This window comes from Hermetia illucens, chromosome 4 (genome assembly GCF_905115235.1).
Source record: "Hermetia illucens chromosome 4, iHerIll2.2.curated.20191125, whole genome shotgun sequence".
Classification (NCBI taxonomy): Eukaryota; Metazoa; Arthropoda; class Insecta; order Diptera; family Stratiomyidae; genus Hermetia; species Hermetia illucens.
In genome coordinates, this window is record NC_051852.1 from 14,673,042 (window position 1) to 14,692,860 (window position 19,819).

General features: G+C 45.3%; 1 protein-coding gene across 1 annotated transcript in view; it reads left to right on the plus strand.

The window, feature by feature from the left end:
- Positions 1–220: 220 nt before the first annotated feature.
- Positions 221–19,819, plus strand: part of LOC119653827 (1-acyl-sn-glycerol-3-phosphate acyltransferase beta) — a 79,364-nt gene continuing 59,765 nt past the window's right edge. Inside the window, exon 1 of the mRNA XM_038058870.1 lies at positions 221–798. Coding sequence (XP_037914798.1) covers positions 614–798 — 185 coding nt within the window. The 5' untranslated portion in view covers positions 221–613. The remainder of the gene's footprint in view (positions 799–19,819) is intronic.

A 19,819-nucleotide genomic window follows, 5' to 3' on the forward strand; every position in this document is an offset into this window, starting at 1 on the left:
ATTTCGCCGCAACTGCACACCACTTCAGGTTCCCACCTCCGCTAAGCCAATACAATGCCCGAACGTGATTCTCACCACATTTATCACATGGCCCCGTTTCCTCTTATCGGTCGGCCTAGGAAGGCGCACGCAGGAGCGGCGTGAAGGCAAAACAACAACAACGACACGAGCACGACCCAAACAAAACGACCAGCAGAAAACGAAGACGACCCGCGACACAGGCGGCCGTTCCGATTCCAGCAGTCGCTTTGCTTCGCAAGTTCCAGATCCATTGGATGCGGGTTTCGGTGCAGTTGAGTTTGCGAGTGGCGGCGAGTGCACGGTGCGGATAAATCGGAAAACGGAGCTGAGAAAAACGCTAAGAACTCGACTGCCCGTGAGGAGGTGATAAGAACGGTATTTTGGCCGGTGGCGGGCAGGTGATTAGCCGATAAATCTGTAATTATAGCGAAATCCGCCGCAGTTGAGTGAAAATCGTGGAAAGAAGGAAAACGGCCGAGTCCGTGCATTCGCGAGTGCAGTGTCCGCTAGTGTAAGTTTTAGTGGACACCGTCTGTCGAGGAGGAACCGTCGTACAAATTTCCCGAGCGGAAGCGTTAAAATTTAGTAGAAAATGATGGCATCGTACTTCGAACTTATCGTCCTTCTGTGTCTGCTCCTGATTCCCGTCCTGTACGAAACATCACACGCATTCCGCTACTATTTTAAGTTCTTTGTTTACTGCTCGGTCGTGTCGACGTGCTCCATTATCCTGATCCCGGCGATGGCGTTTCGGCCGTTCGAGGTCCGCAATCTGCTGTAAGTTACGAAAGGCGTTGTTCCCTCTTTAATTTTTAATTAGATTTGATTTGTTGTTGCCAAAGATACCGCGGACGAGCCAGGGCGAATTGCGCGCCCGACTAGGGCATGAGGCCGGCAGCATGGTAGCGGCTGGCTCCTAATCGATACTCGTGCTCCTTGAGTCGGGCGGCTTGGAGGGCTTCGAGTTCAAGGTGCGGTTTTATTAATGCAAAGAATGAAGCGAAAATAGACACACAGAAGTACTGGGCTCTGTTCACGTTGCATGAATCAACCTTGCAGACGTCCCGCTTCCTTCGTTCGCGTGCTAGAGCCCCAGCGCGGTTGTACATAGTCAGTTGCCTTTCGCTTCAGTGCAATTGTCGAGTACGGAGCTCTCTGCATGGTTTCCAGTGTAGTCATCGTTCCCAGCAATTCAGGCGAGTGCCCAAAGGCAATAATGCAACAACTTGGATAATGCTCGGACTTATGGGGGATTTGCGCGAACCTCGTTTGCATGAACTGTTTACAAGAGCAGGTTGCCTTTGCCTTGCATTGCTGGCATTCGCAGGGGCGTCTGGGGTCGTTTTCTTCTTGTTGCTGTGCGAAATTGTGCATCTGATTCCTCGAATCCGTTAAAAATGCATGTGGAACTCCGTATTTTGTGTCGTTGGAGGAGAAGTTGTTCTAGGCAAGAAATAGCGGAAAGAGAAAATGATTTGTAGTATTTGTAAATGCCGTCAACAAGTAGACTTAGTAAATATTGCATTAAAATTCATAATCTCATCATCAGTCAAATATTTTGTTTTATTCATGGACCCCATTCTTCTAAGATTTGGTGCATATTTATTACTTAATAAAATAATAGAAACAAATGCATTTTGTAACTTTGCAAAACTAGAATTTCGAATGATTTTCATGGTCTCGTCTTTCTTTCCGGAAAACGGGTCTGTACTTACGTTGCCAGAGAACTACCGTCCGTCTTCGGCCTATTTCCATTTCTACTCAAATTATATACTCCAGATTTGCGAATTTTTGAAGCAAAACCTTCCTGGTAGGTCTGCCCAGTATAGTTCCGTCAATCGTTCCTCTTCAGTTTATGGCTATGGAAATTTAGTAATGAACCCTTTTCCGATTCCACAGAAGGGTTCTGTTCCGTGTAAAGGCGTCCCTGCTCCCTTCTTGGCTCGTTCGTCCGCTGCCTCATTGCCTTCCAACCCAATATGGCCAGGAACCCAGAGTATCCAGATCTTGTTGAACGAACCGAGCGTATTCAGTCACTCAAGGCATTCCCATACCAGTTTAGAATTCACCCGGTTGGACCTAAGTGTCTTGATCGCTGCTTGACTGTCGGTGAGAATAGCAATGTTCTATCCCTTGTAGTGGGGGTGGTCACAGGGTAGTATAGGTCCCGGGGCGAAACGTGGATTGGTACCCAAGATGGAGCATAAAACCTGGGAAATGCCTGTTGAACCAACACCAACAGCTCTACTACCAAACCCTATCTCCACCTCCACGCGGTGACCGCTGAGAGCTCTTTCTTAACGAAAAGCTGCATACGGAGAAGGATGAAGGCGAGTCTCCCGCACCTAAAAACGGGACAAATTGTACCAACTGGTCTTCCAGGTTAGGGGTTTTGTAGGGCTGACAACCCTACACGGAAAACAACTTGTTATGAAGCCACAACAGGAGCCTCGGACAGGACGGATTTTAAACAGTTGCACCATCTGTTCATCGACTTTAAAGCCGCCTATGATAGCATAGCCAGGGTAAAACTGTACACGGCCATGAGAGAATTCGGTATCCCGACGAAATTAATAAGACTGACTAGGCTGACCCTGACCAATGTGCGAGGCCAGATAACAGCAGCAGGATCACTCTCAAGACCATTCGACATCAACAACGGTCTACAACAAGGGGATGCGCTATCATGCGTCCTCTTTAACCCGGCCCTCGAGAAAGTGATCCGTGATGCTGAGGTAAATGCAAGAGGTACGATCCTCTTCAAGTCCACCCAACTACTGGGCTATGCTGACGATATCGACATCATGGGAAGAACGACCCGAGACGTACAAACTGCCTTCATCCAGATCGAGCAGGCGGCGCGAAATCTTGGGCTGCACATCAATGAAGGCAACACAAAATATATGGTGGCAACGTCAGCACCGAAGACGAATCAACCAACAACATCAAACCGCACTGGTCAAACACAAACACGAAGAAGAATAAGGATAGGAGAATACAACTTTGAGACCGTTGACAATTTCTCCTATCTAGGGTCGAAAATCACAACCGATAACAACTACGATGATGAAATCCGCGCACGGTTGGCTGACAACAGAGCCTATTTCAGCTTACAAAAACTGTTCCGTTCGAAACGTCTCACCATAGGGTCAAAGCTTTTACTGTACAAGACAATGATCTTGCCAGTCCTCATGTATTCCTCGGAAACTTGGGTTCGTAGCAAGAAAAATTGCGAACTCTTGGCCACGTTCGAGGGAAGAATCCTCCGAAGAATTTTTGGCCCCCTACATGAGGATGGACGATTCCGTAGCCTATACAATGACGAAATCTATGAGCGATATGATGACCGTCCGGTTGTGGATAAAATCCGGCTTAATAGATTACGATGGGCGGGTCACTTAATCCGTATGGATGAGGATGATCCCACCCGGAAAGTCTATAAGGGCAATATCTATGGTAGAAAAAGAAGACGAGGCAGACCCTGCCTAAGATGGAGCGATGGCGTAGGCCAGGACGCCAGACAGCTTTTAGGGATATCGAATTGGTGGACCTCGGCGCAAAACCGGGATGTCTGGAGTTCCTTATTAAGGCAGGCCTAGACCGGATACCGGTTGTTGCGCCGTTGATGATGATGATGATCCCTTGTAGTTCCTTTAGGGATTAAAGGAGGCACACCTGCCTGTGGCGTATATTTCCGGCTGGTGTGTACCTAGCCATTGTCTCAAAGTACATTTTCCTTGGACCAATGACATCGGCACCCGCTCCCTCTGCTGTAAGGGATCCGTCAGTGTACCAAGTAATCAGTTACTGGTTTAAGCCGTATGCCGCAGCCACGCTCTCCCAGTTTGCCTTGTCACTCCAACGTGTTTCAAACTTCTTATCGAAGTGAAACCTCGTTGTCATGTTGTCCCTCGGTATCAGTAATTCGGGATACCGCCTAGAAAGGATATCAATCTTCCTTCGATTTAGGCAGCTCCCCGTCTCACTCATACTACTGGCCATCCTGAATATTGATCTCCTTGCCTGCATCTGTATGTGCAGATGGAGAGGGGTTAATCCCAGAAGGACCTCCAGGGATGCCGTTGGACATGTCCTCATTGCCCCATTGATACACACGCAAGCCAGCCTTTGGAGCTTATGTAATTCCCTGGCTTGTGTGCTGAGTTGGGTTCTTTCTGCCCAGATTACCGCTCCATAGGTAATCATTGGCCTTACTATTGCAGTGTATATCCAAAGTAGTATCTTCGGGCTGCAACCCCATTTTTTCCTGCTGTGGACCTACAAGTCATCAGAGCCCTCGTGGGTTTTCGACATGTGTCTTCCAGAGTAATTTTTGGTCTAGCGTGATTCCCAAATATTTGACCTCTGTTTCTCGTTTCACCTCCATATCATGTAATGTTATGGCTTTCAAATGATCGAGCTTACGCCTCCTAGTGAATGGTACTATGGTGGTTTTGGTTGGGTTGATCCGCAGTCCCACCTTCCTGCACCAGGCACTAGTAACCCTTAATCCAGTTTGGATTCTATCACATAGGGTATCTTCATATTTGCCCCTACAGATTAGAACAATGTCGTCCGCGTAGCCCTGGACTTGTATTCCAGTATTTGTTAACACGTCCAGGAGTTCATCCACTACCATACTCCACATCAGCGGCGATAGTACTCCACCCTGTGGACAGCCTTGAGTGGTGTTCATGATAATAGAATTTATACCTGTTTGTACCTCTATTTGTCTGCTTTCTAGCATTTTGCCCATCTAGAGTGCCAGGGTGTTTCCCACTCCTTTGTGGCTCAGGGCATCCTGAATCTCTGTGTGCGATGTATTGTCGAATGCTCCTTCGATATCCAAAAACGCGCATAGTGCAATTTTTTTTGTTTCTATGGCGTCCCGTAGTACCTCTGTCAGCTGATACAGAGCAATTTCAGTTGACCGTCCTGCCCGGTAAGCGTGTTGACAGTGATGTAGGGGATTACGCTTTAGAACGTTAGTTCTAATATAGTTGTCTATGACCTTCTCCACCGTTTTGAGTACGAACGATGTTAGGCAGATTGGTCTGAAAGATTTAGGGTGAAAAGGATCCTTTTTACCCGCTTTCGGAATAAAGACCGCTTTTGCCCGTCTCCATGCCCTTGGTATGTAACCCAGTGCTATGCTCCCCCTTACCACCCTCAGAAGAGACTCTAAGATAATTCCTAGGCCTCTCTGGATAAGTGCTGGGAAAATACCATCTACTCCGGGAGATTTCATTGGTTGAAAAGTTCTCAATGCCCATCTTTCCCTAGCTTCCGAGCATACCTCTTTGGCTAGTTTCCAGTTCTCCTTTCTTCCCCTTTTATTCGTTGTTTGGGGTGTCTGGCAGAGTGTTGTCGCCTGCCAACGTGGGGTAGGACCCCGGGAAATGAGTTCTGAGAAGCAGGTGTACCCTATCCTTCCCACTCTCGGTAAATGTCCCATCTTCTTTCTTCAAACAGACAGAAAATATTCCCTCGTCTTTGGCTACAGCCTTGTAAAGCCTGGTGCCGTGATCTGTTTGATCCCTTCACAGAATTCGCTAAAGCTATTCCGTTTTGCTTCCTTGATCGCGCACTGCATTTTTGTACCTCGGCCAGCCTCCGGTTTGTTTTGCGCGGTTGAACAGTTTTCAAACCTTTTTTCTCCTTCTGGCCAAATTCCTGTTCCACCATGGTACATCAATTGATGACTTAACTATCTTAGCCTTAGCTGGCCTCATATGCGTCAATGACGACTGTGTTGAGGTTTTCCACGAGTGTTTCCGCCCCCTTGAAGGTCGGACATGTTGTTATTCAAGTGCGTTGCATAGAAATCCCAATCCGTTCTCCTGGGATCCCTTATTATTCTTTTTATTTCAGAGTTGCCCTCAATGTTAAATCTGATTATTCTCTGGTCAGACATAGAGGGCTCATCCAACATCCTCCAATTCCTGACCAGCCCGTCCATTAGAGTATTTCTTAGAGTTATGTCTAGTACCTCTTGTCTAGTGCTGGTCACAAATGTTGCAGTGCTCCATATGTTATATACTTCTAAGTTATTGCTAAGAATAAATTCAAGTAGTTACTCACCTCCTTGATGCTTCCCTGATTTCGTGATGGCCGTTGGCATCGCAGCCGAGGAGAAGTGGTACCGCCATTTTCCCACAGTGCTTCACCAGTTTAGCAACTAGCTCCGGTAGAAATGGATGTCTTCTCCTGGGAAGTAGCCCGATACCACGACCGCCTCACGAGCGCTCTTCCCAACTTCCAGTGAAACTTGGATACAAGGTCCCCCGTCCCGGTCAGAAACTCGGAAAGACATATATATTTTAAATTACGTTTAAGAATTATGCAAGCTCTTTGATTTTCACAAGAAGAGCCCCAAATTATCTGCGTGCTTCCTCCTTGCAAACTGCGAGTCTGTCCCCGGTACACCCAGGGCTCCTGAACCAGCACTATTCCAATGTTCTCCTTGGAACTGGCCATTGCAATTACTGCAGATGCAGCTTTCGCATGGTGGAGATTCTTCTGGGCTATCTTAGTGCTGACCATGGGCTCCGTTATTGCTTGGAGCTCTTCTACACTGTCGGAGTATTATCCTTCTGCTCCGACGTGGTGCTTTCTTGCGCGTCGCTGTCCTCCCTAAGCTCTAGAAATTCTAGGTCGTCCAGCTTCTGCTCTTCACTGGGCAACAGGTCTACTTCCCTGGCTGATCCAGTCCTTTCCGCCTCTATGGCTTTCGAGAGTTCTTCGGAGACCGCGGTATGCTTTTCACCTGGTGTTTCCTCCGAGGTGTCTTTCCTCGGCTTTCCCGGTGCACGTGCGCAGATATGTTGCCAAATAGATAGTTGATATGGCAGCTTCGACGTTTGCTTGCCTCCAGAGATCGGTCATCTACTTCAATTGTGAGGAGTCGACCCTTGCCCTCCACCTTGTTTCTGGAGACTCTCCATAATCGCATATGGAGATCCTCATTTTGAGCGATTAGGAGGCCCACGAGATCTTCCGTATCTATTCTTGCTACTTTCGGGAGAAACACTCCCCGATCGGGAGGAGTCCACCCTTGCCCTCCAATTTGCTTCTGAAGACTCCATAATCGCTCATGGAGATCCCAATTTTGAGAGATTAGAATTCCTATGACATTTTGCGTCTCTATTGTTGCGGCTTTCGGGAGAAATACTGTTACCATGTGTGTTCCTGGTATATCATCCCCAGCACATGTTGACAGTTCTGCTCTTTCCCAACCTAACAATTTAAGAACTATGGTCATAAGCCACTCTGCAATGTCTTCCGTCGCGCAGTCCACCAGTATATGACCTGTTCGAAAGCGTATCCTCGTGAATACCATTTTCGCAGTCCATCTCTTGCACATCTGCCTGACGACAAAATCTTCGATAGTTTCCTGCTCCTCCCGAGTGAATATTTGCGCGAGAAACATTTTTGGCAGTATGGACAACCGAATGCTCTTGACTGCATAGCTAATCGCGCACTCCCCAATTTCTGCCTTCACCTCTGACCTGCCCGGGTTTTCTCCCCTCTTGAGTTCAGGTTTGGATTTTTTGGAAGCATTCCATTTATGCAGGCTAATCTTCGCTGTTCCCCGCTTTCTTGGCTACGATAAAGGTGGTTTAGGTCTATCCTGAGCCTTCTTAAGGGCCTCTTCTGGTTTCAGGCCTTCCTTTAGATAACGCAGGTACCATTTAGTACCTGCGCCGCTGAGACCTATCTCCTTCCTGACGTCCCAACTTCTCCCTTCTTGCGTATAATCACCTGGATCCCAGTATTTCGGAGATATACCTCCGTTTGGTTAACTAGCTTGTGTGCGGTACGGGGTCCCACTTGTTTGTTTGTAGTTCTCTTTATTTTCTTTATTTTTGTAACCTTACTCATTTGATTCCTACAAGTATTAGAAGATTTGCCGTATCTTAGTTCCCCGTAGCACGATAAGGTCAAGCTTACTCACTGAGGCGACGAGGTATCAGTGAGGCTCCGTTCAAATACAGTCTGGTACCCTCGATTGCAAACTATCCAATGGGCATGGTTCGCATGACACCCTGGATTAGGGGAGGTGTTTTTCGACTAGCGTCAGTCTATCCTGCAGTGCACTGCTTGACCCCAAGCTATGTTATAGTCGCTGTTGGCGGTTTTCCCTTCTCGAGATAGCCGATGAATATTATACCATGCGCATCCCAAAATATGAGAAGCGCAGGGCAGTGTATGTTGTGATAAAAGGATTCCCACTATTATGCTGGTTAAGAAGGCTAGAGCTACTGCAAATTATAATGGTTTCGATACCATATATCGCATTACACAGGAACTTGCAACTGGGCGTAAGAACTTCGATGGTCCTGTGAGTAACGTTAGCGGTAGACATTCGCGATGATGAGAGGTTAAAGAAGTACTTTAAAAGGATTGGTTGTTACATCGTTTGTGGATTATATGGCAAGCCACCGTAACATTCATATACGGATTATTCCCCAAAACAGAAATGAAATTATCTTTGTCCTCAATGTGCTCAAACGGATTAAAACCGTCGGCTTCAATGGTCGCCTCTTCCAACTGTTCCATGCAATTCCGCAGTCCCTGCAGAATTGCTACTCCCACTCATCCGTAAATCCTGGGAATCATAAATCGTTCTCAGTGTGAGTGGAAGAAGCTGATGATCGTTAAGATTCCGAAGGAGGCACTAGCCGTGTGTGTGCCGTGCGTGTTTTCGTGATGATACTAGCTAAAATCATCCTGGAATGTTCCAAAGAACATATCGTAGGCTTGATAAATATAGATTCATAGGCTCCACCTGCTCTTCGTCGATTTCGGGAAGGCTTTCAACAGGCTGAACAAGGACTTTATCTGGAATGCTCTACCTAGGAGAGCCTTGTGGAGAAACTAATAGCTATCAGAGTGACATATAGAAGTCCAAAATGTCACGTGTTGCATCAAGTTAAAATCTCAAAGTAGTTGGAAATCGAAAATCCGGCAAGGCATTCTGTCATTGATACTTTTCTTTATCTATGATATTGCTTTATGCTTGCTTGGCTAGAGGACTTGGAGGAATCAACCAGAGTTTTTCCTCAAACACCTTGACTATGCTGATTCCTGGAACTTGGCAAAATGGCTCCGGGTTTATGATAAACACCAACAAAACCAAGGTTTCCAGTCTGACTGATTATGCCATTTTTAAGGTTTTGTGTAAACACAAAACCTTATTAAAATCGGTTTACTGTCTGTCTGTCTGTTTTTTTGTTTTGTTTGTTTTTATACGTTGGAAGGTGGAAAGGTTCATACGGTTATGTGAGTCTTTTACTCACTAAAACCACCTCCTTCTCCTTCGCTTACCCCGCGGGACTGCCATTTCGGTATTACATCGCGGGGCAGGATCAGTTATCAACTGCGGCTTCTGTCGTTATTTGTCACTTTCCTCCAAAGCTCCTCCCTCCTCAGCAGATTGTGGATCGCCTTCATTAATTTTTCAACCGCCCTCCAAGATGTTTCAGAGGCTAGCATGTGGTCCACGATATTTTTGGGTGTCAACCGTACCTCGGCGTCAATTTCCGCCTCCGCTCTGTGTACAACGAACCGCGGGCAGTTAAAAACAACATGCTCCGCATCTTCCGGAATCATCACGCATGTCGGGCAATACGGGGAGTCGTCACGCCCGAAGCGATAAAGATATGCACGGTGTCCTCCGTGTCCGCTTAGGAATTGAGTTAGGTGGTAACTAACCTCACCGTGCCTTTACTTGATCCATTTAGAGACATCTGGAATAATCCTGTGTGTCCAGCGTCCTTTAGGTGAATCATCCCACCTTTTCTGCCATTCCAAAATAGAATCACTTCGTGCCAATTGCCGACGATTGGTATAAGACTCACCGATTGCATATAATGGGTCATAGAGGCGACGACCCTCATTCGCCAAGATGTCGATGGGGATCATGCCGGCTATCACACAAGCTGCTTCATCTGAAGTTGTACGGTAAGCGCATGACGTACGTAATGCGCTCAATCGGTATGGAGCTGCGATTTTTCTTCTGTTTGCTTCCACCTTCAAAGACGATGCCCAGGCTGGAGCTGCATAAAGCAAGATGGAGCTAACAACTCTCGAGATCAGGAGCCGACGGCTTTGCCTAGGACCACCTATATTTGCCAACATTCTTGCCAACAATGTAGCCACTCCGGAAGCCTTGGTTGCCAAATTTTCAAGATGAGACTTGAATTTCAGCCTTTGGTCAACCATAACTCCTAGGTATTTAAGCGTTGGCTGCGACTGTATTATGTGTTCGCCAATCCTGACCTTTACCATCGTCTGCTTCCTTCGCTTTGTAATCAAAACTGCCTCGGTTTTGTGCTCCGCGAGTGTCAGACCAGCTTCCTCTAGCCAAGACCTGATTTCAAAAATTGCCTCGTTTGTGAGTACCTCGATCTCATCAATGCCTTGTGCGACGATAGTTACTCCGATATCGTCTGCGAAGCCAATGATTGTCACTCCTTTGGGTAGTTGCAACTTTAGAATTCCGGCATACATTATTATCCACAGGAGAGGACCGAGGACTGATCCTTGTGGAACCCCGCAGGTTGTTATATACGTGTTAGGTCCATCGTCCGAATCGTAACACAATATCCTCTCCCGGAGAAATTCCATGACTATGTGCACCAGATATTTAGGAGCGCCCAATTTGGTTAAAGCCGCAATTATTTTGTTCCATTTTGCTGTAGGCTGAAGGCCTTCTTTACATCGAGAGTAATTACCGCGCAAGATTTATTGGCCTCCATTGCTTTTTCCGCAATTTCTGTCACCGTGCTGATGGCATTGACAGTAGATCTTGCCTTTCGGAATCCGAACTGCCTGTCTGAGAGACCACCCTCCCTTTCTGTGATTGGTACAAGCCTATTGAAGACGACCCGTTCGAAAAGTTTGCCGATGCCGTTTAGCAGGCATATAGGTCTATAAGACGAGGAATCACCCAAAGGTTTATTTGGCTTAGGGATTAGCACAAGCTTCTGTTTCCGCCACTCTTCCGGGAAAATCCTATCTTTGAGGCATGTAGTAAATGTTTCCGAGAACCACCTTGGAACTGTCTTGACGGCCACTGTCAGTGCTTTATTCGGAATGCCGTCTAAACCTGGGGCTTTATTTTCGGCAATCTTCTTTGCGGCTTCCAGGACTTCCTTCGTGATTACCTCGGGAATTTCACCGGGATCAACCTGGACAGTGGGTAGGTTCGACTCACTTGAAACATATGGGAAGAGAGTGCTAATGATTTCCCGCAGCAAATCAGAGTTGGTGATCAGCGGTGAGCGCTTTCCCTTGATTGTTGCCATAACTGCCTTGTATGCACCTCCCCATGGATCGAAGTCCGCTTCCTTGCATAATCTCTTGAAGTGTTCAGTTTTACTTCTAGAGATGGCTGCTTCGCCTTCTTATATTGGTTGTGCAACTCTTCAGACTCAAACCGGTTTCTGTTACGTTGGCTGTGTCTTCTGGCTTTAAGGCAAACTTTACGAAGTTCTTCGATTTCGGCATTCCACCAGAAGTTGAGCATTCGTTTTTTTGAGAACCGTGCGGCGAGGCATGGAAGCGTCACAAGCTTTTTGTAACTTTTCAAGGACCTGCGCCGCCTTTTCTCGTGCATTTCCCACCGGCATCGCTTCCTGCAGAAGTATTTCCTCGAACATTTCTTCATCAAGTTTTTTGGAGGTCCAACCCGATATTGCAGTGTTCTTGATTCGCTTTGCTCCTGTCGTACGCTCCATCAGGAAGATGATAGCCTGATGGTCACTGTGCGTATATTCCTCGCTCACATGCCAGTGGAGATCCTTAGATAATGAATCGCTAACAAAGGTGAGGTCTATTACCGATCCCATATCCCGTCTCCGAAAAGTATTGACGCCACCAGTATTTGCCAGAACAACGTTCAAACGTGAAAATACTTCAAGCAATATGCGGCCTCTAGCATTTGTTTCGCGACTTCCCCAATCTTCGGCCCAAGCGTTAAAATCGCCAGCTATTATTATTGGGTTGTAGGGGCTTGCTTCGGAAGCTAATTTTTCCAACATCAATGCGAATTCATCTAGCGCGAGGCTCGGCGCAGCGTAGCAAGTGAATACGTGAATGCCACCTACCTTAGCTCGTGTGAATCCGTCTTCTATCCTATTGCTCGTATTTTCGATCGCTCGGTTTACGCAAGTCCAGATTGCCGCTTCTGTCTGATACAAAGACACCACTGTGGAAGTCTTTGTAATATTCGCATATAATGGCAACGTCAATTTCATGTTCCAGCACGCTTTGGGAAAGCAGCTCCTGAGCTGCCTGACAATGGTTTAAATTCAGCTGTAGGAATTTCATTTGCGAAAAGCTGAAATCGCCTTTTTAAACGCCGGACATCGGTAACTGCCTGTGACGTTACCCTCCTGTGTTTCTCTGTCTGTCTATCTGTCCGTCACACGCATTTTTCTCGGAGACGGTTCTAGCGATTGACACCAAATTTGGTAGAAAGGTGGGAACTGTGAACGCTCACGCATACGTTGGAAGGGTGGGGAGCGTGGGGGGTTGAAAGTGATCACTTCTTTAAGGGGGCCATTCTCAGAAACTACCAAACCGAAAAATCTGAAAAAAATCAGGAGGCTGCCACTATATGGTGCCCTCCTCCGCCACTCCGAAATACCTTCCATGCCGATATCTGTTTAAATAAAGTTAATAATAGTACATTACTACAATTTTTTGTAATTGGTTAGAAACCCCCCTTAAGTTCATCCTAGTACCATGAAATGCATGCAGTGATATAGGCTATAATATAGAGCATGATCTTACCAAGTTTGGTGGAAATCGCACTATTACTAACAAAGTTATAATACCTCAAATTTGATGCTTCTTTGAAAATTCAAGACTATGAATGTCAATATCACCCGAAAGTGGATACTCTCACATAATATATGGATATATTACGTGCTACGTACTAAGAAATACACAAAACCTTTCGTACCTGAAGCGTCCAGCTTCCGGTTTCCCGACTTGTTCATATTTGCATTAATTGACAGAACATCGCGGACGTTGAATGATCTGTACATATATGTAGAAAGAGTTATTTTTGTCGACCACGGAACTCGACTTACTGTCGCTTGATGTATACAACTAAGAAAAAATAATGACATTTTTTACAGCCTCATCAATATAACCTTTTACTCTGGATCATTCTGAGTAACGAGAGAATTAAACGGGCACGAATAGTGACCACTCATGTAGCATATTTATTTCATACTCGCTACCTCAATAAATTAATTTCAATACTAATAAAAATATATAATAACAATAATCTTCTCCACCATGCATCTTCGCTGAGGTTCGGGAAAATTCCAAAGAGAATGTATAGAATTCTCGGAAATGGATCCTTTGCATAAACCGGGTATTCCCAAGCTCTGTGCATCTCCAGCAACTCCGAGAATTCTATCTGAAATTAATGATGAGATTGCATCTCATCTCTGCTTGCTATGTCGCTGCTGCAACTACAATCACTCGGTAGTTGTGGGACAAGCAATTAGAGGCCAAATAAAGCTCTTTAGTTGGTATATCGACTATGCCAAGGCTTTTGACAGCGTCCCGCATATCTGGTTAATCGATGTCCTATATCTGTATCGCATTGATCACAAACTAATTGAGTTTTTTGCGACAGTCATGGAAGAGTGGCACAACACCTTATCAGTGCCTTCATCTGACCGGGCCAACACCTCAGGGCCTACCCATATACGGGGAGACATCTTCCAGGGGGATTCGTTAAGTCCCCTTTGGATATGCATGGCACTGAACCCCCTTTCATGTACTGAATGAGGCTAGAGGGCATGGTTTCTCAATCAAATATGGCTTACATGCTAAGTGTGAGCTGATACACTTGATGTGGATGAACCTGCCTCGTGACATCGGAGACAAGGGCGTGGGTTGACGTGGCGGCACGTTGTGCGCTTATTTTTACAACAAAGAGCAGGCGAGTCCCTTACATACGCCTTTTTGTAAGGCAGACTGTAGGCTGACTCCACTTGAAGGATCGATTTTTTCATCCTCTGAGTGAGATGAAGTCGGACCAAGGACGAATCGATGAATGGAAGTTGAAGGCAATGAATGAATGAAGCCAGGTTAATTGTCTTAAGCAGCTATTTGTGTGCTGGGGAGTTCTTTGCTCTTTAAGGTCTCGAGAAAGTGGTTGTAGTTCCCATAATAGCCTAGTATTGTACTTAAATTCTTCATGGCTTCGCTTGATGTCCTGGGATTCTCACACTCTGGTTCAAACCATGTAGAAGTACACCGTTTTGCATACATGCTCTGAGTCAATTACATCTTAATTTTCTCGAATTTGCTTTCTATTCCTTTCCTAATACTTTTCAAAAGATTATTAGTTCTTGAAGTAATAGTGAAGCTACTTCCATGCAGTGTTAGCCATTAAAATTCTGAACACGCTTGTCTATGTTATTACGGAATAAAAAAGAATTTCTTTCACTTTCATTACTAGCTTCATAGAACACCATTCAATGTTTGCGCAGCTGTATCGTCCACATGACATACATTGTTGTTTCATTGTTCTTCCAAAAGGCTTCCGTTTGATATCAATTTTGAAATTGTTTATTTTCAAGTGTAACGTGGATTATTAGGTAACCATGAAATCGGTATATTTGGAAATAATTCAGCTCTAGACGATGGTATTGCATCGTCTACAATGTCGGATATTCAGAGCATAAATATAAAAGTGGGAGATGGATTTCTCAATAAAATGAAGTTAATCTTAGGATCTAGTATTTCAATTGAGCAGTTTTATGATGTCTATTTTAATGAGACGAAAACAAAAATATCTAAAACCAAATTTTGTCAATGATGAGAGCTAAGCTCTTATCCGCCTGCATCGAAATAGAACTCTGAAGAAGTGGAAGACGATATGACATGACAAATTGACAATATTTTATTGAAAATGATATGTTGTTATGAAAGTACCACTTGTCGTTTTCCTGAACTCGAATCCGTTTCAGAAGGCAGACGACAAAAAAATTGAATCAATCAATCAATCGTTCCATGATTAACGTAAGTGGAAATGTGCATGGGGGAGTGAACAAACAAGCCGGGATACCGAAGCTGGGCGCTTCGATAATAAAGGTCTTGGGTCCATCTTATGTGAGGAATAATATCAGTTTCGGAAAGTACTAATCGATCCCTTTCATTTGATACCCCACATGACCATATTCTGGGAAAAAAATGTTACACCCCTCTTTCACATGTATGGAGGGCCCCCCCTCTCCTGCCAAACTCAACACAAAATAGCGCCACCTACTATATGTAAAGATATAAGACTTTTGACATTGTAATATTGAACTAATTCTTCGGTTCATGCGTTGTAAAAAAGTTGTAGTTAACAGGTAAGTGGGTCCGAAGTATTGGCGAGTTGTATTTTTATGGTTTTGTTGTTGAAGACAAAATCTTATTTAAATCGATCCATAATCTGACCGTCTGTCACACGCACTTTTCTCAGAAAAATTGGAATCGCGAATCCCCACATATGCGAAAAATTACACTGCTCTACGTCAAATGTTAGTTGGTGTTATCTAGACTTCAAAATACTCTCCGTTACGATATCTGCTCAAATAAAGTTAATAATAGTTTATTATCACATTTTGAAAAGTTTACTGCGAATCTCGCTAAAGCTCATCCTTCTGTAGAATCACTGTTTCGTGCCTATGCTCGTATTGTGGCCGTTTTGCGTGCAATACCCGGGTCAATTACATCAATTGTACTCGATATCTTTCACCAGTGATGGTTTTGTTAGGATTCAACACCGACCTGGTCCTACCAAGTACCAGTACAACTTTCACAGCATACATTCGGCCATACCGACAACGTAGAAACATGACCGAGCAGTTCCCACGAAATTCTTTTCTTTGGGTTGAATCCATTTTCCATCATTCGTTACGATTGGATTTTTGTTAAGCGAGTTGAGGGAGTTCAGAGAGAGCAACAGGGATCATTCCTGTCGTAAAGCGGGACAGTCTCCGTTAAACTTATCAGGAGACGTCGCCTGCTAGACGTAGGCCCCCAATATTTGCCACTAGCCGACTTAAGGTTGAGAAAAAAAAGCTCATCTTTGAGCCAAGAGTCAGTTCAAGCTACTTTACCGTTGGTTTTGACTCGATTATCGACTCGCCGATGGATAAGGGACGCAGGATCGGAATTTTCTTTTTAGTCAGGATGACTACTTCGGTTTTTTTTTTCCAGTGCAAGGTCGAAACCATTACCAGTTGCATCAATATGCCAAGTCTGCATTACGCCTGTTCGACAGTGTGTCCAGCAACAAGCGTCCTGACATCTACATAACCGACCAGACGCGACTCTTCTGATATGTCGAGTCTAGGCAGACTATCATAGGAAGTGTTCCAGGGGTTCGGCCCTGAGGTGGATCCCTGTGCTGCTCCCGATATGGATTCCATCCTCCTCTAACCCTCTAGTGTTTCATAGAGCAAGGAGCGGTACCTCAAACAATTCTTCAATATCCTTAAGAGGTAGTTCGATGCATGGAAAGCACTGTCTTGCGTGCTTGATTTCCATCTTACGGAATTACAAGCGTTTCTGACGTCAAATGTTATGAGCAGCACTTCCCGGCGGCTGTATGTCTCCGCTCGACGAACGGTATCCACGATTTGCATGAAATCATCAACTGTGGATCTCCATGCTCTAAATCCAAACGGCCGTGGAGATAAGTCTCCGGCGACATGTATCCCTTCAGCGAGTCTATTTCTGATGAGTTTTTCGGGCACTTTCTCGGCAGTCCGGATAGCTGAGTGGTTAGAGCGCAAGGCTGTCGTACGGAGGGTCGCGGTTCAAATCTCACTGGTGGCAGTGGAATTTGTATCGTGATTTGCCGTCGGATACCAGTCGACTCAGCTGTGAATGAGTACCTGAGTCAAATCAGGGTAATAATCTCGGGCGAGCGCAATGCTGACCACATTGCCTCCTAGTGTACCGTTACGGTCTTGAATGAAGTGCTCTAACATACTTCAAGGCCCTGATCCAATATGGATTGTTGTGCCAACGATTATTATTATTATATTCTCGGCAGTGTCAAGCATACAAAGTGGGCGGTATGAAGACGGCAATTCAGGGCCACCTTTCCCTTTGCTGATCAGCGCAAACCTCGCCATTTTTCAAAGGGAAGTGAAACTGCAATCTTTCAGGCAAACGTTGAGTTCACCGATCAGTAGATCTGGCTGATGTTGGAGCACCAGTTTGTATACCCCTACTGGGATACCATCGGGTCCTGGCGACTTACCTCTACTGGGATAACATCGGGTCCTGGTGCCACCCAGGAGTGCCCAACAGCGCGGCCTCACCTGCTCCAAAAGTTCCTTCAAATCTTCCGGTGTTCCCCTTCGCGACGCTCCATGCACAGAAATAGCGCCGGGGTGGCGCACACCGAGAGTTTGTGTTAACCACTTTGAAGGCAATTTATTGATGGTCACTTGCCGAGAAGTGTCCGAGAATTCGCCACCCGTCGACCAGGGACTCCAACGCGAAGGTTAGGTCGGGAATGCTTCCCTCGCACTCTTCGCCGAAACTTTGGGGTAGATCCGGTGTTTAAAAGTACTAGTCCTGTTCTCGCCGCCATTTCAACAATTCGTTTCCCTTTGGAGTCTGGATGAGGCATGTCCCACTCAAGCGCCCTCGCTTTGAAGTCAGCCCTGACCAGAATCCGTCCCTCTGTGCCCAAGATAGCGTCGAAAGTCCGGTGTCGTCACATTCAGTGTTAGATAAACACTGAAAAACGTTACCCCTAAACATTGAACCCAGATAAAGTCGCGTCCTCGGGCGAGAACCCTAAGGTGGGTCTCATCACGAACTAATATGTCAGGGTGCCATAAAGCTGGGTCCTTGTTTCGATATTGTTCACTGATGAGCCCTAGATCAGCTTTGGTCTCCACAGCGAACTGCGCTAGTAACTCGTGAGCGGTTGTACCCCGGTGCATATTGATTTGTAGGATCATGTTCACGGCGTCCTAGCTTTTTCCAGTTCAGCTTTGAAAACTGGACACCGCTCCGAGCCCGCAGTGTGTGTAACGTTCTTATCAGACGCCTTAGGGTCCCTACATAGGACGCAACTCTCCTTTCGTTGCAGGTGTTCGCTTTATGGCCTACCGGATCGCATTTGTGGCATTTTGCCCTTTTACTAGGTCCCCGGCCCATAATCCAAATATCTGTAACATTTGGTTGGGGCAGCCCGGATTCATATCCTACACACTACCCAACCAATTCTGATTTTCCGCTGTTTAGAAGCTTTCTTCCTTTCTTGTCAAGCATGTTATCCATGGCTATCCATCAGCGGGGTCCGTTTCTCTGTAGAAACCGCGAATTATCAGAGGTTGCCTTCGTAGGGCTGGTGTCGCTAGTTATTGCGTTAAGTTCTTTGTCTCTGATGAGAGTGAAGATTTGGGCTTGATACCTGACAGACTCCTCGGAAATTAGGGTCTTATCTTCTCTCGTGTTTTTAATTGAAACTATCAAGCCTTTATCCTTGAGTTCATTTAGTATAGTTGGTACGTTTGCTTTATATTTAGGTGGGTTCAGGTCGGCTGCTGAGCAGCTGAGACTGGAGTATGGAGTGTGTTTGTTAGCTAATCTTTGTTTTGGAAAATAGAACAATTGGTTCCTGAAATACCATGGAAATTATACTAAATATGCGATAAGAAGATAAAATTTAACCAGAAACCCAATAATCTGTTGATTTTTACTTAAATTCAATTTATGAAGAGATAATGTATGTAAACATGCATGAAATCGAAAGCGTACGTATTTCCTTATCAGCGTAATAATTAGAATTGAGAACGTTTCCATGTTGGTCTATGTCATATCTGTGTCGAGTAAATTTTGTCGCAATTCATACAAAGAATTTTGTTCATTGATCTCAGCATTTTTGCAATGGGGCACTCGCAATGACTACTCTCGATATCTTAATAGGGGTTTCGACGAAAGCGTGTTTGCTAGTGTGTTTACGGAGGCAAAGTTAATTTCCATCGCATTGTACATCCCCCTTTTGTTAATATGAGAAACTTGTGAAAATCATGTCCACTATTTCGAGCGTCATGGTGTTCGTTATTTAGAATATCTAATGGTGGAGCAATGTTATTCGGTCTTTGGGTGTTTGTTGTTTCGCGAAACGTTTGTATTTGTAGTCTCCGTGGCCGGCGCTAGATTGGGTTCAGAAAAGCGTTAGGAAAACGAGATCTTGCAGTATATAGTGTTATTAATGATGAGCAATCAGCCAACAAGTTGTTAGCTCATTTTTGGGATTCTTATGATGGTAACAATTTTGTCATTTATCACTTTTCGTTGTTTCAACATCATGATCTACTAGGGACCTCTCTGCTCCCCTATACTGTCTCCACCCTACTGAATTATGTTATCTGCCCAAAAGCGGCTTAGTTTTTGTTGATCCTAGAATTTTTATAACAATTTACATTCATTCCTTGGGCCTAGTCGATTGAGGTGGAAATCTTAAGAAGACATTGTAGTGTAGCAGTGAATGCGATTCTTATGCATTAAAGCCACCCCTATTTTTTCGCCCATAGCCCGGCAGAATCATGGTATTACTTCGCGAGAAGGGTCCTGGTCCATATCATGACGATAGAATTACGCGCATATTGCTTATTCCGGGCTCGATCCAGTTTTATATCGTGGTTATTGTTACGTTTGTCACGCTCCAATTTTCAACTGACCTCAGCTTCTCTTCCGCGAAATTATGGAGTCCGATAACAACGTTCAAGGCCTCGCTTAACTTTTTTACATC